Source organism: Lathyrus oleraceus, chromosome 1 (assembly GCF_024323335.1).
Source record: "Lathyrus oleraceus cultivar Zhongwan6 chromosome 1, CAAS_Psat_ZW6_1.0, whole genome shotgun sequence".
Lineage (NCBI taxonomy): Eukaryota > Viridiplantae > Streptophyta > Magnoliopsida > Fabales > Fabaceae > Lathyrus > Lathyrus oleraceus.
This window is the reverse complement of record NC_066579.1, coordinates 235,405,637-235,431,230: the sequence shown is the minus strand read 5'-3', so window position 1 is coordinate 235,431,230 and position 25,594 is coordinate 235,405,637. Positions and strand designations below refer to the sequence as shown.

Below are 25,594 nucleotides of genomic sequence, written 5' to 3'. Positions count from 1 at the left end.
TAAAAAACTAATAATAATAATTAACATTGTCCATCTTAATGATATCAACCAAATTATCACAGGATGAAAAGAAATTATCCTACACAGATTTGTTATATATCTCTATCTAATTCAATGTTAGTGTCTAAAACTGCATGTGGTACAGATAAAATGAAATGACACATGCCCATTAAAATCATGACAGTGAAGCTTACAGAGGACAATAGGACCAAATTAAATTCCTTTTCTAGAAATACAAATAAGGCACAAGCACTTGCAAAGTCCACATCCCCCCTCCCCGGATGTTATGATAGTTGATGTGATATTGAGGTACAAACTGAGAATAATAGAGTGATTTCTTCATTGAAAGCTTTCAAATCAGATAACAACCCCTGTGAATTTGTTAGAATGGTTACAGAATTGACCATGTTTGCAAGCATCTACATAGCCTGCCTTCTTCGCAAAATAGGGCAGGGAAGGTAAGACATTCATGATTAGCCTATGCACTTGTACAACAAAATCTAAAGCAAATAAAACTGTGAATAGAGATAATCGCGAATTTTATAGTAATCTTCACAAAGGGGACCTTCAATAATAATTTGCTGAGTACCAGAACCAGCACCCTGTTTTAAAATATATATATATATAATGGATCAGAATCTTTTTAGGAAAACTGGATATAATCGCAGCTTAATTTTGCAAAAGTCGTTTTCCCAGGAAAAATGTAAAATCCACAGATGTTCAGAAGATTAACTTACCTTCTGAGTTGCATCCCCAACCTTCCGAACAGTTACGTATTCACCGCAACGCAAAGCCCCGCCAGCAAACTCCACCTACAAAAATTATCATGTCATGGTACATACTTCTATAAAGTAGATAATATTCTGCGTAGCACTATTTTATTGAGTCAAGTTCAGTTTCAAAAGACATGGTATCCAGCACTTTCACCCATGAGGATTACAACCGTGGTCATCAGTATCTAACAATACATGAATTGTACCATGATTTGATACAAAACTGAACTCAATAGATATGAATGCCTAGTGTGTATCTATTTTGCACATGAATCTCACTTGAATCGCGTTTTATTATGATCAATCCGGATTCACTATGATGAAGCATAATTCATTCTAATGAATCATAACCTAAACTGTGTAGCCAACCTCTTGTTTGTATAACCAGACTCGATTTTTTTCTCATTTGATCTATAACTTGAAATTGAATTATTTTATGGTTCATATATAATATATCAGCCTATAGTTTTGCTGCGTCCCTTGATTTTACTTTCAAATGTCATTTTTATTAGTGGTGTGTCTTCCGATTCACAAAAAGATTTGATTCACAAACCAAAAAATAGTTCTTCCCATTCATATATTTTATAACCATGACTACAACAACTACCGGCATGTTAATGTTAGGGAAATGAAGTAGAAATCACTCCATTTACCAAGAAAAAATTGGTGGACAAAAGGAACCAGTGAGTTAGTATTGAGCCTAAAACTGAAGAATTACCGGAATGCCTTTGGTTGAGAGAAACTGCTTGAAATCTGCCAATTTCAAATCACCAACAAGAACAGATTTATGCAGACAAGGTGCGCCAGAAATGGGGAGAAGCGAAAGCATATCATTCTCTGTCTTCCCTACTTCAGCATCAACCCAAGCTATTTCATATTCTCCCAGCTGCAGTTGAATTTATATTTATTATTGTTCAACATGATAAATTCCCTATCTAACAAGATAAAGTTTGGTTGTTATTGTTATTCAACATTATAAATGGCAGACAGTTATATAACATGAAAAAGTTCATGCGTATACTATATACCTTTTTGAAGAGTACATTACTCATTAACTTCTCAGATAGTTGAACCTATAATCAGAAAAGCAAAGCATAATTAATTTTGACATATCGGACAATTTTTCAAAAAATGAACAAAATGATGTCATTGTACCTTATAAGCACATAAATCAGAGGTTACATCAATAGTCTCTTCAATTTGGGGGGCATAAACATGAGGACATACATTCTTCAGGCAGTGCTGCTTCAGATGGTCTGTAGCTTCAGCAGACCCATGCACCAAAACCTTTGGGGTGGAAAATAGTGAAATTCATCATTATGCATGATACTAAAAACAAAGAAAATGATACAATGAAAATATCTTAAATCGGTTTAGCAGGACAAAACACACGGATTGTTCAGAATGGAGCTGCCAATATCAAAAATGCTATATCCAGATGGCTGCTATAACGAAGAACATGAATATTTATACTACACAATGAATAACAATTTAAATAAACTATTCCTCAAAATTAAATACTAGACAATTAATAGGAATGTGACTAGAAATGAATAAAAGTTGATAGAACTTATAGATAAGAATAGAAAACATTGCATGTGTAAACGAAGATTAAAGGCGATGAGGGGGAAAAAGGCGCAAATTAGAGAAATACAAATATTGAAGCGTGAAGAAAAAACACAGCTCAAAAAAGATGCAAGCAGACAAACAAACAAAGACTTATGTCAATAGTGTGCATGCATAATTGTCACAACTTAAGCTTTTGACAACACATAAACCCATAGTAATCAATAGCACGAATATGAATACAGCTCTGTACTTTAAGTAGGACCTTCAATCTTGCAAATTTTTTTAATTACAGTGCCTTTATAAATCATAACCCTAGTTAGCTAAATTCCTAAGTACTTGCCCCTACTGAAAAGTGTATCCAAGTGGTCAAAATATTCTTCGACTAAAATATTGCACTAGTGTTGTCAAATAGCGGCTATATGGTAGTGGAATTTTAACAAACTGCTATTGTTCTGCGATATGCGATTTAGTACAAAGTGTTGTCAAAAATAGTGTTATGGTACCACTGAAGAACCGTAGTGTAGAGGAGGAATTTTTGAACAAACTACTATTTTCCTCAATTCGTGATTAACAGCACTTTTTGGCATATCAATTAAAAATCAAAATAAGTTATTCTCAATATCATATAGTTTTTAATGGTGGAAAAATATGGCAACCTATGAGTTTTGCTCTATTCCTCAAATACAAGTACTTCATAGAAAATTTATTATGTACTCGTGTTAATTGAATTGATCCGTACCAGCTTAAGAGGAGCCACATGGGAGAGAATGTTCTTAATTGATCTTCCATCTGAACGACCTTCAAAATCCATGTAAACCAGCAAACACCTGACTTGGACCTGGACAACAACAAAGTTATTATATCTTAAGAACTATGCAGTTGGGCCTAACTTATAGAAGTAGAGTAATCATATCTTAGCAAACACCATCATAAGTTGATTTGGCACATTTAAGATTCATAGAAGTAGAGTAATAACTACTTAAGTTATTATATCTTAAGTGTGGTTATGCCTAACTCAATCTTACAAAACCGGCTAATAAGGTGAGGATTTCCCTCACTTATAAACATATATTAAGACCATATCCCTTTCAATGTGGGACATTTCAACACGCCCTCTCACGCCCAGAATTGGACATCTAGAGCATGGATATAAATGGTAGGTGGGCTGATAGCAGAAACCATATGCCAGGTGGCCAACGGATTTTGGATAGCTTTTGATACCATCTTAAGAATACTTATAAACAGTCATTTTAGCAGTTACAAATTCTAAGGGGCAGCAATTATTATTATTACTAGAGTAACAATTATTATTAAGAACAGTTACAGAACTTAGGCAATATAAGAAGGGAAACAGAAATGTGTTTTGATCATCCTGCAGTTGTGAGTGTTAGACGCTTGGGAGGGAGAGAACCAAGCTCTCGAATCTTGGTGTGTGTCCTAATATTTTGTACTATTTTCCTATAACTATTGTAAGCATAATATTCTGGTCTTTAAACTTCCACCAAAATTATTATCAGGAAAGTATTCATATTCTCTAAATTATTCTGTTTAGAGCCGATTTCTATCAACTGGTATCAGAGCAGTTTCCTTCCGGGACTGCTTCATGGTATCTAAGCGAGGGGAAATGGAGGCCAGATTGGAAATTCTCGAACGTGGATTTGAAGGGTTGTTAGCCATGCGGGAAAATGTGTAAAAGATCCTCAAAGATGATCGCAAGGAAAGAGTTGAAACGAGTCAGCAAGTAGCAGAATTAACCGCCCTGATGCGTCGCACAATGCGAACAACACCGGGGAGTCCGAACGGTAGTGATGACGACGCTTCTGTACACACTAGCCATCCTCGAAACGTGAGGAACGGTGGAGAAAATTGGAGATACCTGTTTTTGAAGGCACTGACGCCTATGGTTGGTTGAATAGGGTGGAACGTTACTTTGACTTGAAGAAGATGAGTGAGAACGAGAAATTACAAGTTGTGATGGTGGCTATGGAAGGCAAGGCACTAGCGTGGTATCAATGGTGGGAATTCTCGTCTCAGAATCCCACTTGGGAAGATTTTAGGACTGCCATATTAAGAAGGTTTCAAACAAACAGGGACTGTGGAGGAATACCGAGAACAATTTGAAATGTATGTTGGCCCTCTAAAATGCACAGAAGCATCCTATTTGAAAGGTATTTTCTTGAATGGCCTTACAGATTAGGGCAGAGTTGAAATTGCATCCAGTGGAGACATTACTTGATGGGGAGGCATTTCATCATCCTTACGGATCAAAAGAGCCTCAAATTTCTTTGTGACCAAAGAGTTCTAGGAGAGGAACAATTCAAGTGGACTTCTAAGTTGATGGGATTTGATTTTGAAATTCAATACAAGCCTGGACAACAAAACAGAGTGGCTGATGCACTCTCTAGAAGAATGAGTTATGCAGCTCTATCCACAATCCAATTTGACGAATTAGAGGAGTGGGAGACTGAAATTCAAAATGATAAAAAATTACAAGAAATCATTCAAGACTTGCTGAAGGATAGCCATTCTTACCCTGGATATTCTTTTAGAGATCGGAAGTTGTTTTTTAAAGGACGACTAGTGCTACCTAAAGGGTCTTCCAAAATTCCGAAGCTTTTAAAAGAATTCCATGATTCAGCCACGGGAGGACACTCAGGATTTTTCAGAACTTATAAAAGAATTTCAGCAATTCTACACTGGGAAGGAATGAGGAAAGATATTCAGCAATATGTTGCCACTTGTGAAGTTTGCCAATTGAACAAATATCAAACCTTGTCTCATGTTGGACTATTGCAACCACTGCCAATTCCTACTCAAGTATGGGCTGATATTTCAATGGATTTTATAGAAGGGTTACCTAAAGCACATGGCAAAAATGTGATTTTGGTGGTAGTAAACCGTCTTACCAAATATGCTCATTTCATGGCTTTAAGTCACCCTTTTACCGCTAAGGATGCTGCTGAAATTTTCATCAAAGAGGTGGTTAAGTTACATGGTTTTCCATCAACCATTGTGTCAGATAGGGATAAAATATTTCTCATCCATTTCTGGTCAGAGTTGTTTAAAATGGCTGGTACCAAGTTAAAATTCAGCTCCGCATATCATCCCCAAATTGATGGTCAAACCGAGGTAGTAAATCGGTGTTTGGAAACCTATCTGAGGTGTCTCACAGGGACTCAACCGAAGCAGTGGACAAAGTGGTTAGGGTGGGCAGAATATTGGTTCAACACCAACTATAATAGTTCCTTGAAATTGACTCCTTTCAAAGCTCTCTATGGTCGAGACCCTCCCCATTTACTCAAGGGCTCTACCATTCCTTCAGTTGTGGAAGAAGTTAATGTGTTAACTCAAGAGAGGGATCAAATGTTACATGAGTTAAAGTCTAATCTAGTGAAAGCCCAAGTTCAGATGAAAACATATGCAGATCAGTCCAGAAGACCAGTTACTCTGTCTACCGGTGATTGGGTTTATCTTAAGCTGCAACCTTATAGGTTGAAGTCTATTGCTAAGAAGAGGAATGAGAAACTAAGTCCTAGGTTCTATGGGCCTTATCAAATAATCAAACAGATAGGACCAGTGGCATTCGAATTGGATTTACCACCAGAGAGCAAAATCCATCCGGTTTTCCACGTTTCCTTACTAAAGAAAGCCCTGGCTCCAACAAGCAATCAACAACCTCTTCCGCCAATGCTTTCTGAGGATTTAGAACTCCAAGTATCACCTGCTGCAGTAAGTGCTGTCCGGAACAATGCTAATGGCTCAGCTGAAGTACTTATTCAATGGCAGGACCTACCAGAATTTGAAGCTACATGGGAACCTGTTAAAGTCATCGAAGAGCAATTTCCTTCATTTCACCTTAAGGACAAGGTGTCTCTTTTAGGGGGGAGTATTGTTAGACCTCTCATGAAGAATACTTATAAGAGGAAGGGGCACTAGTAAAGCAAGATAAATGATGTCCAATAAAGAATACATATAAACAGTCAATTTAGCAGTTACAGATTCTAAGGGGCAGCAATTATTATTATTACTAGAGTAACAATTATTATTAAGAACAGTTACAGAACTTAGGCAATGTAAGAAAGAAAACAGAATTGTGTTTTGATCATCCTGCAGTTGTGAGTGTTAGACGCTTGGGAGGGAGAGAACCAAGCTCTCGAATCTTGTGTGTCCTAATATTTTGTACTATTTTCCTATAACTATTGTAAGCATAATATTCTGGTCTTTGAACTTCCACCAAAATTATTATCAGAAAAGTATTCATATTCTCTAAATTATTCTGTTCAGAGCAGGTTTCTATCAGTGGCCTGATAGCAGAAATCAGATGTCAGGTGGCCAACAGATTTTGGATAGCCTTTGATACCATCTTAAGAATTGTGGTTGGGCTTAACTCAACCTTACAAAACAGGCTTGTAAGGCGAGGATTGCCCCCATTTATAGACATATATTGAGACCGTATCCTTTTCAATGTGGGACTCTTCAACATTATAAATACAAGAAATGCAAGTGTAAATTCACAATCAAAACAAGCTTCATGGCCCCATAATAATACTTCCGGTATAATTTGTTTTGCAAACTTAAATTTAAATACGTCTTAGAATTTGGGTCGACCCTACAAATGCGACTTATTAGGTTGAGGGATATCTCCCATTTATAAACATATTTGTAGGTCATATCTCATCTAATGTGAGACTCTCAACACCCCTCTCACGCACAAGACTGGATATCTAGACAGTGACCCAAGCGGCTTGATAGCGGGTGGCCCAATACATCTACGATAGACTTTGATACTATACTAGAATTCTGATAAATCATGAATATTGTACCAACTCTGTAGCCTATTGTAAGATAAACTTTCATCTGAGACCATAATCTAACTAAGGAGCAAATAAATGGCTTGGGAAAAATCAGTTGCAGGACTAATACGAATGTCAGAAAAAGATAGCCTCTTTCGTAAAATATCAAAAATGGGAAGATTTTTAATTTATGTGGAAGTAATAAAGTTTGGTGACAAGGCCAGAAATGGAAAAGACGGTTGAAAATGACTCAACTTCATCCATCCAATCAATTTCTGAATACAACAGTAATAAATTCAAATGCAATTACCTAAAGTTACTAATCATAAGAACAGGAAACATAAAAATTTAAGAAAAAGATACTGAAGCTTACGGTCCTTTCATCAGATATAACTTTTGACGGCTTTGTATCAAATATCAAACTTGCAGCACCTTCATCTAGCTTTCCATTTATATCACCACCTAACTAATAGAAAAAGTAGATAAATGATAAACAATTATTATTCATAAAATAGGGTTGAAATGCAAATACCAGCAAAAGTTTTCAGTCACCAATAAGAAAACTTGGATTACGGCAAATATTTGCATGGTTAGAAAACAAATGTGTCATATTCCATATAAAAGTCATGGAAAAAACAGTTAAAGACTAGCTTTTCCATAAAGCTAGAATGTATCATATTTTATCCATTATAAGGTTTCCTCCTCCTTTTTGATCCAATGATGTCATTAACCTTTATAAGATTGTCTGCTATAGACTAGTGAGTCATAATGGACTCTACTCTTTCTTGGACCCAGTAAGGTGGAAGTTTTAAAGCAATGGTTTTTTTTGTTAGTAACCATCTATGAAGCTCCGCCACACCATTCACACGGCGTGTCGGACATGTGTCCGACACGGATACGCGTACGACGAGTATCTGACACATTTTTGAAATGTCAAATGAAAAAAAAATTGAATCGCAGCAAACACGGATACGACACCTTATTTCAAATAAAGGACAAGGTTCATCTCAAAAAATGAATTTAAAAAAAAAAGCAACACAAAAATTTTCAGAATTTAAAAAAAAAAAGATTACGGCAAATATTTGCATGGTTAGAAAACAAATGTGTCATATTCCATAAAAATGTCATGGAAAAAACAGTTAAAGACTAGCTTTTCCATAATAAGGTTTCCTCCTCCTTTTTGATCCAATGATGTCATTAACCTTTATAAGATTGTCTGCTATAGACTAGTGAGTCATAATGGACTCTACTCTTTCTTGGACCCAGTAAGGTGGAAGTTTTAAAGCAATGGTTTTTTTTTTGTTTTTTTTTTGTTAGTAACCATCTATGAAGCTCCGCCACACCATTCACACGGCGTGTCGGACATGTGTCCGACACGGATACGCGTACGACAAGTATCTAACACATTTTTGAAATGTCAAATGAAAAAAAAATTGAATCGCAGCAAACACGGATACGACACACCTTATTTCAAATAAAGGATAAGGTTCATCTCAAAAAATGAATTTAAAAAAAAAAGCAACACAAATTTTCAGAATTTAAAAAAAAAAGATTTTTTACCTTTCATATTCCACTTCCTGCTATCAAAACAACACAATTAGAATTCGTTATATTTTTTCATATTCCACTCTTCTGTCTCTCTCTACAAGGTTTTTTTTTAATCTTTTTTTGTTAAGTGTGGTTGGGCCTAACTCAACCCTACAAAACCGGTTGATAGAGTGATGATTGCCCCCATTTATAAACTCATGTTCAAACCATATATTGTCCGATGTGGGACTCTTAACACACCCCCTCACGCCCAGGACTGGACATCTGGAGCGTGGAAATAAATTGTGGGTGACTCGATAGCGAAAACCATAATAGGTGGCCCACCGGATCTTAAACGAGACTCTGATACCATGAAAAGAAGTGTGATTGGGCATAACTCATCCCTACAAAATCGGTTGATAGAGTGAGGATTGACCCCATTTATAAACTCATGTTCAGGCCATATATTGTCCGAGGTGGGACTCTTAACATTTTTTATCTTCACCGCACACCGATGCTTCAGTCTTCACGGGGTTTTTTTATGTTCTCCATCTTCTATTATAAATTTTTATTATATTTATTGGAAAAAATAGGTAAAAGCTGATATATTTTATTCGTCAGCCTTAGGATGGTTTATATAGTGAGGATACAATTATTACAATTGATTTTCTCCTTAATGGAGAATAAAGAAAAATAAAGGTAGTCTTAAAGGCAATAATAAAATCGAAAATAATATATCTTCCAACACCCACCTCAAGTATGTGCATAGATATCTATCATGCCCAGCTTGTCTATCAAATACTCAAAAGTAGGTATTGTCAAACTTTTGGTCAGGATATCCGCAGTTTGATGACTTGAAGTCACGAAGGGTAGACATATGATTCCCGCATCTAACTTCTCCTTTATGAAGTGTCGATCGATCTCGATATGCTTGGTTCTGTCATGTTAAACTGAACTATGAGTTATGCTAATAGCAGTTTTATTGTCAGGGTACAATTTCAATGGAAGCTCAATTTTCATCTTAATTTCTTCTAGGACTCTAAGGATCCATAATCCTTCACAAATACCTTGAGACATAGCTCCAAACTCGGTCTCTGCACAACTCCTCGCTACAACTCCTTGTTTCTTGCTCCTCCATGTCACAAGATTACCCCAAACATAGGTACAATATCCAGAGATTGATCTTCTATCTGTAATTGAACCTGTTCAATCGGCATCGGTGAAGATAGACACATTTCTTTCACTAGTCTTCTTAAAAAATAATCCTTTTCCAGAATTTCCCTTCAAATATCTCAGTATCCTATAGACTGCCTCAAGATGTTCCTCGAAAGGAGAATGCATAAACTGAATCACTACACTAACTGAGAAAGCAATATCATGTAGGGTGTGTGACAAATAAATCAGTTTTCCAACCAATCTCTGATATCTCTCAGTATCGACAGAAACATTACCTTCTCCCTACAGTTTAGCATTAGGATCCATAGGGGTATCTGCAGGACGACATCCACTCATTCCTGTTTCTTTCAACAAGTCTATAATGTATTTCTGTGGTGAAACCACAATACCATTTTTTGACCGAGCAACCTCCATACCTAGAAAATATCTCATGAATCCCAGGTCCTTGATTTCAAAGTCTACTGCCAATTTCTCTTTTACTCTTGCCATTTCCAATGTATCGTCTCTAGTAAGGACAATATCATCAACATAAACAATCAGGACAGCAACTCTCCCATCGTGGGAGAATTTTGTGAACAAGGTGTGATCGGTCTGTCCTTGGATGTACCTTTGTTTTTTCATAATTTTTCAAACCAAGCTCTAGGGGACTGCTTTAATTCATACAAGGACTTATTTAGTTTGCACACATTTGATCCAAATTTGTTTTCAAAGCCAGGAGGAATGTCCATATATACTTCTTCTAGATCGCCATTAAGAAATGCATTTTTAACATCTAACTGATGCAAAGGCCAATCCATGTTAGCCGCAAGAAACAAAAGAATTCTGACAATGTTCATTTTTGCAACAGGAGAAAATGTCTTTGAGTAAGCTATACGATAGGTCTGAGTAAATCCATTAGCCACCAAGCGAGCGTTGTACCTTTCAATTGACCCATCTGAATTATACTTCACAGTAAACATCCATTTGCATCCAACTGTCTTCTTGCCATCTAATAGTGATATTATTAGAGTTATATCTTAGGATATGAAAAATCAGCACTATAGAATAATTAAGACCAGCCTTAATTTAATAGAATAAGAATAGTTCAGCACTATAGAATAATTAAGGTCATCCTTAAATGTAGAGCTTGAATGACTCAACTCTTGAATGTTCAACTCCTCTTGTATAAATAGAGCATCATGCTCCATTCCAATAATATACATAAAAACAAACAGAATTAGTTTCTCTCTTTTCTCTTTTAGCTTTCTATCTCTTCTCTCTCATATCTCACTCTAATATGGTATCATAGAGCTTCGGTTCTATCCATGGCAGCGACTCCGGTAACTACAGCTCCGGCCACCGCAACATCTATGTCATTCCAACTCAAAATCACAGAAAAACTTGATGAGAAGAATTTCCTACTTTGGCGCCAACAAGTAGATCCTTTCGTTAACGCGAATAATCTTCAAAACTACCTTTACCTTCGTGACATACCGAATCAATATCTAACTGATGAAGATCGTGAAGCTGCTCGTGAGAATCCTGCGTATCGCACCTGGATTACGCAAGATCAGTGGCTTATGACGTGGCTTCAATCCACGCTTTCACCTTCGATTCTTTCACGTGTTCTTGGATGCGTTCATTCCTACGAGCTCTGGGAACGTATTCTTGCGCATTTTCAAAAGCTTACACGTGCGAAAGCAAGACAACTACGAGCGGAACTTAGATCTACAACACTTGAAGACAAATCTGTTGGTGATTACCTGGTTCGTATCAAAGTTCTTGTTGATGCGCTTGCTTCAGTCGGAGATCCAGTTCCAGATCAGCAGCACATTGATGTGATTCTTGAAGGTCTTCCTCAAGACTTTGCCTCTGTTATTTCAGTCATTGAAAGCAAGTTTGATTCAGTAGAACTTGAAGAAGTTGAAGCTCTTCTTCTTGCTCATGAGATGAGATTCAACAAGTATAAGAAACACTCTCAAATGGAGGTGGCTGCCACAGTGAATCTCACTCAAGCTAATTCTCAACCTGAAACTGATAACTCCAATAACAAGAACAGTGAACAAGCTGTGAATTCAACCTTTAATCCAACCTATTCAAGAGGAGGTCGTGCATCTGGCCGTGGTGGTGGACGCGGCCGTGGGAGAGGTAGGTTCAGCAACATTCAATGTCAAGTTTGCTTCAAATATGGTCACCTTGCTGCTAACTGCTATCACAGGTTCAATCAACAGTTTCAACCTAACATACCTGCTGATTTTCAAACAATGAACCTACAAAATTTCTACAATCCGTATCAACCAATTGGTGGACCTCAGTTTGCTCAGCCCATGGTTAACACTTGGTCACGCCCAAACTATCAACCAAGACTTGCTCCTCTCCCTGTTCCTCAATCACAGATCACTCCCAATGCTATGATTGCTAACACAGCTTCAGTTCCAAGCAGTGCCTGGTTCCCAGACTCAGGAGCTTCTTATCATGTTACCAATGCCTCTCAAAACATACAGCAGACCACACCTTTTGAAGGTCCTGATCAGATCTTCATTGGTAATGGTCAAGGTTTGCACATTCACTCTTCAGGATCTTCTTATTTTGCCTCTCATTCTAAACCCAACACTCCATTAGCTCTTCATAATTTACTGCTTGTTCCTTCTATTACAAAGAACCTGATAAGTGTCAGCAAATTCTGTCTTGATAATAAAGTTTTCTTTGAGTTTCATGCTGATATGTGTTATGTCAAATCTCAGGCTACCAATGAAATTCTGCTCCAAGGTCGTGTAGGAAGTGATGGCCTGTACCAATTTTCCCACCTTCAGCTTCTTAAGTCTCCTTCAACAAGTCAAGTCTCATGTCTCACCTTAGACTCTAATGCTCCTGTTTCAAGATCTGATTCCAGCACTAGTGATAAGGTTTCAGTTTCTAATCAAAATGTATCAGCTAATAACTCATATAATTCTCAACATACTTGGCATTTACGCCTTGGTCATCCAAATCCTAATACTATGAGACTTGTTTTAGCTCAATGTAATATTCCTTATTCTAATAAAGCTGAATCGGTCTTTTGTTCTGCCTGCTGTATGGGAAAGGCACATAGGCTGCACTCCCCTCAATCACAAACTCAATATCACTCTCCTCTTGAATTAATTTTCAGTGACCTATGGGGTCCTGCCCCAGTCAAATCTTCTCAAAACTTTACCTACTACATCACCTTTGTTGATGCATACACTAGATTTACTTGGATCTATTTGCTCAAAAATAAATCTGAAGCCTTAACTATCTTTAAACAATTCAAAGTCATGGCTGAATTACAATTTGGATTTCCTATTAAATCTGTCCAAACTGATTGGGGTGGTGAATTTCGCCCATTTACAAAATTTCTTTCTGATCTTGGCATTATTCATCGTCTAATTTGCCCTCACACTCATCACCAAAATGGTGTAGTGGAGAGGAAGCATAGACACATTGTTGATCTTGGTTTAACTCTCTTGAGTCATGCCTCTTTACCTCTCAAATTTTGGGATCATGCCTTTTTAACTGCTGTCTACCTAATAAATAGGTTACCAACCATGTCTCTCAATCAACATATACCATATGTTGTCCTTTTCAATCAAAATCCTGATTATAAATTCCTCAAAGTCTTTGGGTGTGCTTGTTTTCCTCTCCTTCGCCCATACAACTCTCAGAAATTTGATTTTAGATCCCATGAATGCCTTTTTCTAGGGTACTCTACAGCTCACAAAGGTTACAAATGTCTCTCCCCAAGTGGTAGAATATTCATCTCTAAAGATGTTCTTTTCAATGAGTCCAAATTTCCTTACAATGATATTTTCTCTCCTAATGTTTCTCTCCCCTCATCAACCATTCCATCCTCTTCTTCATCTAAAGTAACCCTTAACACACAAGCTCTCCCTAATGTTTTTCCCGTTCCTACTGCTTCCACTACCTCACACTCCTCTTCTTCTTCTCAATTCAATTCCAGCCACACACCTACTGCCTCTGTGTCAGCCAACCCTATAACCCAAACAGCCAGCACTAATCCTACTCCTTCATCCTCTTCAAATGCCAACAATCAGCCCACTACTACCACTTCACCATCCTCCTCCTCTATTTCTACTCCTAGGGATCCTAACCTTCAACCTCTCCCCACCAATACTCATCCTATGACTACTAGAACTAAATCTGGTGTACCCTTACCTCGTCTAAATCCTTCCATTTTTCTTGTCAATTCTGAGCCTAAGAGTGTTAAAACTGCTCTCCAAGATCCTAAGTGGTTTGCTGCTATGCAAGATGAGTATGGTGCCTTGATGAGGAACAACACTTGGTCTTTGGTACCACTGCCTGCTAACAGGAAAGCAATAGGCTGCAAGTGGGTTTTTCGTGTAAAGGAAAATGCTGATGGGACAGTAAATAAGTACAAAGCTAGGCTTGTTGCTAAGGGGTTCCATCAAGTCCATGGATTTGACTTTAATGAAACTTTCTCCCCTGTTATTAAACCGGTCACAATTAGAATTATTTTGACTCTTGCTCTTACTTATAATTGGCCTCTACAGCAATTGGATATAAACAATGCCTTTTTGAATGGCATTCTTGAAGAGGAGGTCTATATGATGCAACCCCCTGGATTTACTGCCCCTAATTCATCTCTGGTTTGTCACTTGCACAAGGCCTTGTATGGCCTCAAACAGGCCCCAAGGCAATGGTTTGAAAGACTGAAAACCACTCTTTTATCCTTTGGATTTCTGAACAGCAAGTGTGATACTTCATTGTTCATCTACAAGCATCACAGTGCTGTCATTTATATGCTAGTTTATGTTGATGATATAATCATCACAGGAAACTCTCCTCCTCTCATCAAGCAAATTACTCAACAACTAAATCATGTGTTTTCTCTCAAACAACTTGGTGACTTGGATTATTTTCTGGGCCTTGAGGTGAAGAAACTGTCCAATGGTAATCTCCTTCTCACTCAATCTAAGTACCTAAGGGACTTGCTAATCAAAACTGATATGGAGAATTCCAATCCAGTTGCTACTCCTATGGCATCCACCACCAAACTCATCAAAACAGGGTCTGCTGCCTTGTCTGATGCCTCTCACTACAGGTCCATTGTAGGGGCCCTGCAGTATGCAACAATTACACGCCCAGAAATCTGCTATGCTGTTAACAAAGTATGTCAGTTCATGGCACACCCCTTGGAGTCCCATTGGCTAGCTGTCAAGCGTATTCTACGCTACCTAAAAGGCACTATCACCTCGGGTTTATTGTTCACTCCTGCCTCCACTGTTCCGTTCTCTCTGCAGGCCTACTGTGATGCTGACTGGGCTGCTGACCCAGATGATAGAAGATCCACCTCTGGGTCAGCTGTGTACTTAGGCTCTAATTTGATCTCTTGGTGGTCTAAAAAGCAAACTGTTGTTGCTCGTTCTAGTGCCGAGGCAGAATATCGCAGCTTGGCGCACACCACAGCTGAAGTTTTATGGGTTCAAACTTTGCTAGCTGAACTAAAAATTCCCTTGACAACTCCAGCCATCTATTGTGACAACCAGAGCACAGTTGCTATGGCTCATAACCCTGTTCTTCATGCGAGAACAAAGCATATGGAAATTGATCTCTTTTTTGTAAGAGAAAAGGTCCTTAATAAGTCTCTCACTGTCTGCCACATTCCTGGTGTTGACCAGACGGCTGACATCCTCACCAAGCCTCTCTCAAGTTCAAGATTTATGGAGCTCAGCAGCAAGCTCAACCTGTCTGCCTCAAGTCAGCCTTTGCAGCCACCTTGAGCTTGTGGGGGAGTATTAGAGTTATATCTTAGGATATGAAAAATCAGCACTATAGAATAATTAAGACCAGCCTTAATTTAATAGAATAAGAATAGTTCAGCACTATAGAATAATTAAGGTCATCCTTAAATGTAGAGCTTGAATGACTCAACTCTTGAATGTTCAACTCCTCTTGTATAAATAGAGCATCATGCTCCATTCCAATAATATACATAAAAACAAACAGAATTAGTTTCTCTCTTTTCTCTTTTAGCTTTCTATCTCTTCTCTCTCATATCTCACTCTAATAGATATAACACTCCAAGTTTTGTTCTTTTCAAGAGCTTTCATCTCCTCAAGGACAGCTTCCCTCCACTTTGGAATTTCTAGAACAACCTGTACACTTTTTGGAATTTCTACACTAGACAAAATTGAAGTGAAGGCAGACATAGATGAAGACAAATTTGAATATGATATAAAATTGGACATGGGATGTTTAGTGCAAGATCTGACAGGTTTTCTAATGGCAACAAAATCATCTATATCAGGATACAAAATACGACTCTCAGAAACAGAGATATTACATTTTCTTATGTTAGGAAATTGCTCATTCCCCGGTTCAGATTCCTGACAATGTTGAGAGGTGGACTGGTCGTTTCCTTTATGGTGCTTTTTCACAAAAACCTTTCCTTTCCAAGTCCTGTTTCCTAATTCAAATTTGTTTTGTTGAAGTGACTCATTATTTTGTGGCACTTCAATTAGATCATCATTATCATCGTTTTCAGGATTCTCATTGTTTTCTACAAGAGAAAATGTAGGCTCGGATTCATAAGGTTCCTTACTCATAACAGGATTAGGGTCAGATAAAGAATCATGGTCATTTTCTGTTGGTGCAGGTGTAAAAATCTCAGAATTTTGTGATACTGGCAAAGATAAGTGTCATAAAAGAAAGATGAGTGTCATAAAAGAACGGTTTATTTTCAAAGAATGTAACATTCATAATGACAAACATTTTCTTATTTTTTGTATCAAAACATTAATATCCTTTTTTGGTTGGGGAGTATCCAACAAACACACATTTTATAGCATGTGGCTCAAGTTTCCCAAATGTTCATGATCAAAGGTTGTGCAACCAAAGATTTTTAAAGTCAAATCAGTTAAAACACGAGTACTAGGAAAACATTCTTTGAAGACATTAATAAGAGTTTGAAAATTGAGAATTTTGGAAGGCATTCTATTAATTAAATAGGCAGCTGTTAAAACAGCTTCGCCCCACAAATAATTTAGTACTTTATTTGAAAAAGTAAAGCTCTAGCAACCTCTAATAAATGTCTATTTTTCCTTTCGGCCACTCCATTTTGTTGAGGAGTATTAGGACATGAACTTTGATGTACAATCCAATTTTTTAGAAAAAATTCACCCAGGATAGTGTTAAAATATTCTTTGCCATTATCACTTCTAAAGACTTGGATATTTGTTTGAAATTGGTTCTGCACCATTGAAAAAAAATTCTTTACAGCCTGACAAACATCTGATTTCCCCTTTAACAAGTACGTCCAACATACTCTTGTATGGTCATCTATAAATGTGATAAACCATTTTTTTAGAGAGTGTACTTGTACGGTTAGGGCCCCAAACATCACTATGATTAATAGAAAAAGGTTTTGGTGGTTTATAAGGTTGTATTGAAAACTAGGAACGATGATGCTTTGCAAACTCACATGCTTCACATTTAAACGAAGAAAAGTGTTTATTGTGAAATATCTTAGGAAACAAGTGTTTTAAGTAACGAAAACTAGGATAACCTAATCTTAAATGCCATACCATAATGTTGTCATCTTCATTATTCAAAACAGAAAAAGACTCAAAGAAGGAAAGTTTTATGGTAACCCCTAACCCAACAAAAATAGGTTGAGGAAAGCTTTATGGTAATCCCTAATCCAGTGCTCTTAACTCAATAACAATAGGTTGAGAAAAGCTTTACGGTAACCCCTAATCCAGTGCTCTTGATACTATATTAAAAAAAATAGGTAAAAACTATTATATTTTATTCGTCAGTCTTAGGCTGGTTTATATAGTGAGGATACAATTATTACAATTGATTTTCTCTTTAATGGAGAATAAAGAAAAATAAAGGTAGTATTAAAGACAATAATAAAATTGAAAATAATATATTTTTCAACAATATTTTTCTAGGTGTTTCTGGATTTTTATTCTTCGCCACCGCGCTATACACACATTAGATGACAGTAGATTTCTTAAGGTACTGACTTGTCTTTGGATAAGTCAGGTTTAGAGGCTAATTTTCTCAACGTGGAATGACTATGATATGATTTGTATCATTTTGTTTTGGTGGCTTTATGTGTTTTTCGTTGATTGAAAATACTATGTTTAAATAAACATAAATTTTGCTTATCATTTAAAACTCTAAATTTTGTGCTCATAAATTGGATTATTATATTAATATATAAAATATATATAGTTGTGTCCGTATCCTATGTTTTTTAAATTAGTGTAGTCCTCGTGTCCCGTGTCCAAGTCCGGACTTCATAGGTAACCATTGTGTTTGAAAAGTCTTCACATGATAAATAAATTCATCATATTCCATCTATTAAAATGTGATAACTCAGAACAGAAAAATGATATAAACACTAATGCAACATGTATCGGTGAAATAGACATTTATATTGAAACTAGGAGGTCACGAGGTTTATATTTTTAAAAGAAAACTTACATTGTTTGTTGTCTGATCCATGACCTCCTCCTTAATTACATAACCATCTGGATTTATGACTTCACCAAAATCATCCCATTCTGATGCATTCTCATAACAGGGAAACATTGGGGCAACACTGGTTGAAGGAGGGACAAATCCATCAATAAATACATCTCTGTATCCTCCATTTTTTGCAACAGCCACTACAGGTGTAAATTAAACAACTTAAGGGATTTAAATAAACAGTGTAAAATAAATAAATAAAATCCAAAGCATTTTCGGGAGATGCATTATATATATAACATGATTATAGTATACAAATTGCATTGTCTTAGAATTATGGTTACACAATCTTACAAAACCGGCTTGTAAGGTGAGAATTTCGCCGACTTAGAGACATATATGCAGGTCATATATCGTTCGATGTGGGACTCTTAACACACCCAGCACATCGGACTTGGTGCGTGGATATAAATGATGGTTGGTCCCATAGTGGAAACCTTACAACAAATGGCCAACGGATCTTGAAACAGGCTCTGATACCATCTTTGAATTGTGTTGGACCTAACACAACCTTACAAAACCGGCTTGTAAGGGGAGGGATTACTCCTCCACTTATAAACATATATTCAGACCATATATTATCTAGTGTTGGACTCTCGACATAGTATTATATTACATTAGCAGGTTCATAAAATAATGTTAATTGTCTCAGAAATTTGGAATCTCAAAAAATAGAAGTGGTTTAATTAATAGATTTAGGTGGTTGTATTGTTTTGTAACACAAGGGCATAGATGAAGTTATTAATTCAGTTGTTTTGGCACTCAGAATAAGTAGCACTTCTCAAGACTTAAATCCAGTTCAAGATAAATAGATTCAGCTAATAATAGTAGAAAATTTTCAAATATATATGAGCCAAAATGACTGTTAAAACAAAAAAATTATTATGATAAGAGGAAACGCATGCGGATGATTCTAAATGCCTAAGTGAATGCATAGCATGAAAACAACACCAAATTTGATGCGAATCTGGATTACAAAAGCAGTAAATCGGAGAAAAATATATCAATAATGAAAATAAAAGAGTGTATTATTTCTGAAAGTGAAACATAACTTGCAAAAGGATGAACATCCTAGTGCCCCCAGAGCCAAATTCCTACACAGAACAATATTCAAAAGAGCCAAGTCCCACATCCTAATGTCCATATCTAACCCAAATCATGTTCCAAAGATACTATTCCTCTCTCCTCCGGTCACTATATAACTCTACCCGTGTGACTTCTCTCACACTCTCGGCCATGTGGATAGTCCCAGGAAACGCACTCTGATCTTTCCTATACCTTCTAGTTCTAGCATAAATCTGATGGATACTGGACTGGGGGTTTGCTACTATGCTAACAGCCCATTTGGCCCACATTTCTCATATGGGATTCGGATTCCTGACAAATATTGTCATATCTTGTAGTTAAAGCAAAACAAGAAAAGGGAAACACTTCTGAAGATTAGCTCCAAAATACTTCAATTTATATAATCCATACCTTCTGGCAATGGTTGACTATTGCCGGTATCAATGACCATAGGGTCAGTAGTATTATTATCAGCCCCTTGAGAGGCTTTCAACTCTTCCTCTTTTATAAGACTAGCTTTTAAAGCTTCTTCTTTCTTTATTCGGTTTTGCTCTTCCTCATATGCAATTAGCTCTTCGCCAACCAAAGGAACCCGTTCAGACACAGTAACTTTGACAGCTTTTGGAGGTGGATCAGCCTGAAGCATCCGAGCTAGCGTGCCAAACTATGCATTGAAACATTTGAGGAACATTTGAAACATAAAAATTGTCGGATCACTAAAGAAATTATTTAATTGATTTGCATTGACATTGTAAATATCTTTTACATTTCCAATCAATAATAATTGTTGGATCACTAAAAATATTTTAATGTATCTACCTAAAAAAAATTATACAAAACATGATTTGTCTATACTTCATTGTATCAAAATTAATCCTTTAAAGAAAATACATCACAAACAAAAATAAGTGGCAACCTATTGATCCTTTTTCCATTCTCACTGCCCGGAAAAAAATTAAACAAAACTCTCAAGCATCATTTGCATAAATATATAGCATTTCTTTTATCAAAAAAATTGAAATATTAATCAGGGCCACTGGGATAAAAGATACAGTGTACTAAAAGTCAAAACACGGATAATAAAAATGAAAAATATGGGAAATAGGAAGATTTGAGCGATCGAGTCATTGAAAAGAGTGTTCGTTAGATTCAGAAGAGTGCATTATTGGGAGTTGTTAGTATGTTATGTTAGTAGCAAGAGTTTGAACTTTAGACCTGCTACTCTTAACTCTTCTGGATGTCCCAGCTCAAGGCCTCAACCACGTGAGCAACACAGTGGGGCCAAATGTATAAGGAGTTAGTTGTTTATTTAGTTGAGTAATATCTAACCCTAGAGTATTTTGTTGTAAGCACTCTTGCTTCCCTGCCCTCTGGGTTCCCTTATACTAGGGTAGGAGTTTTTCCAATGAAACTCTATCACAAGAATACTAAAACACATAGATACATGAGAAATATTTTTTTCTAAGGAGTATAGTCTACCTGGCCTCTTTCAGTAAAAAGCACAAGATTTTTGACATCATTTCCCCAATCAACAAATATATCGTGTGAAAAACCTGCTTCCAAACTTGCCATGGATGCAAGAACAACCTATAAAATATACATGTATCAGACTCAGTAAGGCAGGAGGTCTGATGAAAAAAAAATAAGCATACAAATTATTCAACCTTAGGACCTTCAGGAGCATTGTCAAGATCAGCCTTGTTAACCAGAAGTGTGATATTTCTGCAGGTAAACATTACAGTTTATTTTAAACACGAGATAAATATAGTAACTAAAATATGAGGAGATTCACTACTTGTTTGATAAATAAGTAAGAAAGATCCTCTCAGCGTCCCAACTTGCAGGTTATTAAAGCTCATTTTTCACCCATGACTAAACAGAAACAAGAAACTAATAGTAATTGTAAGTTTGAAATGACAGGTAATAAGGAGGAATGGTAGCATTCCCAAGAATTGAAATATGAATATCTTAGTCCCAATATCAGTTAAGGGAGACGCCACTTACTTCAAAAGAAATATATTTTCACGAGTTTGTTCAAAAGACTTTGCTATGGAATCACTCATCCACTCAAGGAAACTCTTCACATAATCAATAGTGCTGGATGCAACATATGTAAGAAAGTATATAGGATAGTTCAAGTTTTCATCCGCCCAATACTGCAAACACCAAGATCTGATGTCAACCTACGCACGTACATTCAGGAGAAAAGAAAGAAGAAGAAAGAAAGAATAAATGCAGAAATATTTTCCTGTACTAACCGATTCCAACATCAGAACGAGTTCCAATATTCGTCCAGCGGTGTCAACAGGTAGCAATACATTTCCACCTGCCCTTAGAGTCTTCTTTAAGATATCTAAATAACCAATAAGATATATGATCAGAAAAGAAAGAAAACACAAATAGTCGAGACAGTTTTCCCATTTCGTGATCAAGATTTTTCAGGGCATGCATGCCCACGTTTTTTAATGTTCTTAACAGTAATTTGAGAAAACAAAAATTGAAAAAGTCCATCTTAGTTCTGTTCTGTCACGGAGCTACCCTTATATGATTTAAAAGTTAATTACCTCCAAATTCTTTGTCCTTTTGACGCCTGTAAGGCTGATTGTTCAAAGCATTATAGGCATCAGTTATTAGAACAGCTGGCCGCACAAAAGAACCTAGAACAGTTCCATTCAAATGCCTAATGAAAATTAGATTGATAAGTAGCTTCCTTTCTGTTTGCCAAGAATATATAAGATCAAATTTGGACAACTTAAGTTAAGGTTTACCTTTCTTTCCTGTGATTGAAATCAACAGCATATATGACGTCCTCACCATCCTTTGTAATTTTCCATATCGTGCCTCCCAAAAGATGTCCAGCAACATGTGGTGCAATCACAATTCCCTCTCCCTTGCCTAGTAGGAATTAAAATGCCATTGAAGGTAACAAACGCATAAAGTAAGGGGGGCTATTTCGAAATTGTTCAACAAGGTGGAATCGAAAGTGTATCAAAAGAATCAGAAAAGACCAAAGCAACATTAGTCCCTATTTCATAAAAATCCAACAACATTTTCTCATAAGTTTTTTACGCACTGACAATGCATAATTTAATTTCAAAGCAGCAATCATGTTATACATTTATATTATTCTAACTTTTAAGGCATTGATAAATACTCCCTCTTTGGTACTATTTATAAGAAAAAATTTACTTTTTCGATTCATTGAATAACCAATGTGTCTAGTCTATATACACTGCTTATTCAATGAATCTAAAAAGTAAACTTTTTTCATATGAATAGGACCAGGGTGTATTTCATATAGAGGAAACTGTTTAGATAACACAAACTATATGCAAAAATGTGATAATGGTGTTCTGGATTTTAAATTTTAAACTAGGAAGATACTTTGAATTAGTGGATTCATATATTTATAAAATTTATTACAAAGTTCCAAATAAAAATTAAATTCAAGACTGATTATAAATAAAGTTATTTTCAAATTTAATCATTCTAGCCTTGATAAAAAAAATCCAATGCTTACACAAATATTTCTTGGCACAAAACATAGATGGTATGGAAAGCTGTATCCATTCGGGGCCCTACCACTAATGATGAAGGGAAAAATATGTTTCCATCATGTGGCATGGTAAATAACCCCTTCAATATTGGTACTCTAGGAATCTACCCTGTATGGCTTCAATTTTGGAATATTAACCCTCTAAAACTACCCACGTGGGGCCAAGAACCCTTTTTAACTTGGTCTCCCTGATAATCGTTTTCCTCCAGGACTAACCTATGAGATATCCAAGGTAACAATGGATTTCGTAATGGTTTTCATGAAAAGAAAGCATGAGTAGAGAACTTAATTATGATGATTTTATCGGGATCAAGGGTTCAGAAAGTAATGTATATTTGTACACAGAGGGGAGGGGGGAATATTATAGAGGTAAAAGAGTGAAACAAATGCATACCACCGCCTAAATATATCACCTTTAAATGCTTACCAGAGAGGTGATGATTCTGAGAGTATGTTAGCCTTGTTACTCTTTGGAAAGCAGAATCAATATCATCTAGAGTGAACAAATCAAATTCCGATACTTGCTGCAAGAGAATTAGATTTATCAGTCAAACCACTTGGCTGAATAACATGTACATTTTCCAAAATTCTAAATCTGCAAGCTTACAGACGAGGACACCAGAACAACAAACCAGAATGTAATTTCACCTTTCTTGAGAGGAACTGGTCATACATAGTGAGAAGTCCCATTCTATAGACAGGCTCAGTTGAATAAACAGGAGCAGAGAGTCCAAGCTGCTTCATGGCATAGGGTAAGGCACCAAGGTGAAGTGTGTCGGGATGTGAAAGTAAAACGGCATCTATAGTTGACGCTACCCTGCATGTTAGCCACACAACCTCAATAAGAAAACAAAACCAATAGAACCACAAACATATATATTAAACATCAATTCCTTTAACATCTGCACACAAAAAAAAAATTCTCCCTCCATCTACTTCTTGTGCCAACTGCAATTACGGTCGTAATATAATGGTTAAAGAGGTATTGGCAATAGCATCACGACGCATTTGTTTGTGTTGTACCTCGATATAAACATTTGCAGGGTAACCAGAACCACAATTTAAAACCTTGTCTGTGCCTAACAACAAACAATAAAGGGAGTAACCTGGATAGGGGTTGAAGGAGGGAAGAGTCAAAGTGGTCATTCCAACCACAGTCGATAAGGAAGTTGAAGCCATCAATGGAAACCAAGTAAGAGAGAGGGTTTTCATTGTACACTCCACAAAGTGGTTTTACTTGCACAGATGTTCCCATGTTGATGTCTCTTGCTTTCCACCTTGTGCATGTCAAAATGGAGGCCCCGAGCAAATCAAATTAGGAGATGAAAATAATAACAAAACTGTGATAAACATGTGAGATCATTAAGACATTAGAACAAACATGAGAAGAAGTTGACATAGTTTGAGATTCATTAAGACATTTGAACAAACAAGTGATATACGAAATGCTTAATTACATAATTTAACCGATAAATCCCTATTTCCCACTCTCAGCTTGATAAAGTGAACTTACAGGATGCTAAACTGTTGAAACAGCGAATCTCCGACGGCGACCGTGATTGAGTGTGGCTAGGGCTCAAGAATGGAATCGCAAATCTGCAAGATGAGAGCTCGCTCTTTCTTTGTCACTTCAGTATGCGGTTAAACGGAGGGAGCAGTGTTGAAGTGGGGTGGAGTGCGGTTTGACGGTTGCCAGGGTCACAAACTCCGATTATTTCTTTGATTTATAAAATTGAAGCGTGATAAATAAAAATTTAGATGTATAAGAAAATTAGATGTTTGGAAAATTCATTATCTTTATTTTTATTTTTATCTTTATCTTTATTATAATAAAACAATTTTTTTTAATAATCACTTTTTTTCGATTTAAATACTTAATTAATCTATTTTTTAAATTAATAATCGAAATAATTATATTTTTTTACTTATGCGTTAGTTGAACTGACGCATCTATTTGATATTGAAAGGAGGCACCTCATTGACGCTTGCGTGGGAAGCAAATAGGAAGAGGCGACAATGTCTTTGGCGCATGTATGTCTCAGTGTATGCATCAATGCATGTGGCACATGCACTTTCCTTTTTATATATATATATATTTTATATTTATAATTAATTAAATTAAATACTTAAATTAAAAAATATATTTTATTATAAAGTAAAAATACATAAAATTGACAAGAAAATCAATTATCCACCCGATTGAAACGCCCCATATTCCATATCCAGGTGCGTTAGTCTGTCTTCGAGGTCTACCACGATTTTCCTGAGGTATTTTGGGTCTTTGAGTGTTGACATGATGCAATGGTGGCTAGTATGAAGGTTTGGTGGAAGGTCCAGCGGTATTTGATAGATTCGTCATCATTTGTCCCCAATAGCTAGGGGGTTGTCGCCAACGGCGCTTCCGTAATTGAGTTTGGTGTCCATGTTGTCATAGTTGGATCGTTGTAGTTGGGTGGATTGTGGATGGTATGGTTGCCCAAATTGGGACATTGAATAGTTTTGAAAATGAAACAATGGTTCATGTGGTGTACTAAAGTTAAACAATGGTTGGGTGTTGTGGCGATGGGATATTTGGGTGTTCACTAGTGGGGGCTACGATGACATGACGTTGAATCGTATGA

General features: G+C 36.5%; 1 protein-coding gene across 2 annotated transcripts; it reads right to left on the bottom strand.

Moving 5' to 3' along the window:
• LOC127129147 (cleavage and polyadenylation specificity factor subunit 2) lies at positions 1 to 24,713 on the bottom strand. 2 transcript variants are annotated; one of them, XM_051058434.1, is made up of 19 exons: positions 24,487 to 24,713; positions 24,080 to 24,250; positions 23,622 to 23,790; positions 23,401 to 23,497; positions 22,186 to 22,312; positions 21,982 to 22,097; positions 21,676 to 21,770; positions 21,422 to 21,573; positions 21,082 to 21,139; positions 20,897 to 21,004; positions 19,829 to 20,081; positions 18,308 to 18,492; positions 7,509 to 7,601; positions 3,082 to 3,180; positions 1,929 to 2,060; positions 1,802 to 1,846; positions 1,492 to 1,659; positions 738 to 812; positions 1 to 602 (listed from the first exon to the last, which is right to left on the bottom strand). In XM_051058434.1, exons 2-19 carry the CDS (start codon positions 24,226 to 24,228, stop codon positions 501 to 503), a joined length of 2,223 nt encoding a protein of 740 aa, XP_050914391.1. In that variant the 5' UTR covers positions 24,229 to 24,250; positions 24,487 to 24,713; the 3' UTR covers positions 1 to 500. The 2 variants fall into 2 exon arrangements, with proteins under 2 accessions (XP_050914391.1, XP_050914397.1); XM_051058440.1 differs by having other exon boundaries at positions 24,080 to 24,313; positions 24,487 to 24,712.
• Between the last annotated feature and the right edge of the window lie 881 nt (positions 24,714 to 25,594).

What these genes read in the sequence shown, in the direction of transcription:
- LOC127129147 (XM_051058434.1), bottom strand. Translation starts at nt 24,228, where the DNA reads ATGGGAACATCTGTGCAAGTAAAACCACTTTGTGGAGTGTACAATGAA. An exon ending in TTCAATCACAGGAAAGAAAG is followed by an intron (nt 22,098 to 22,185) that starts GTAAACCTTAAC and finishes AATTTTCATTAG; the next exon opens with GCATTTGAATGGAACTGTTC. An exon ending in TTGGGGATGCAACTCAGAAG is followed by an intron (nt 603 to 737) that starts GTAAGTTAATCT and finishes ATTTTAAAACAG; the next exon opens with GGTGCTGGTTCTGGTACTCA.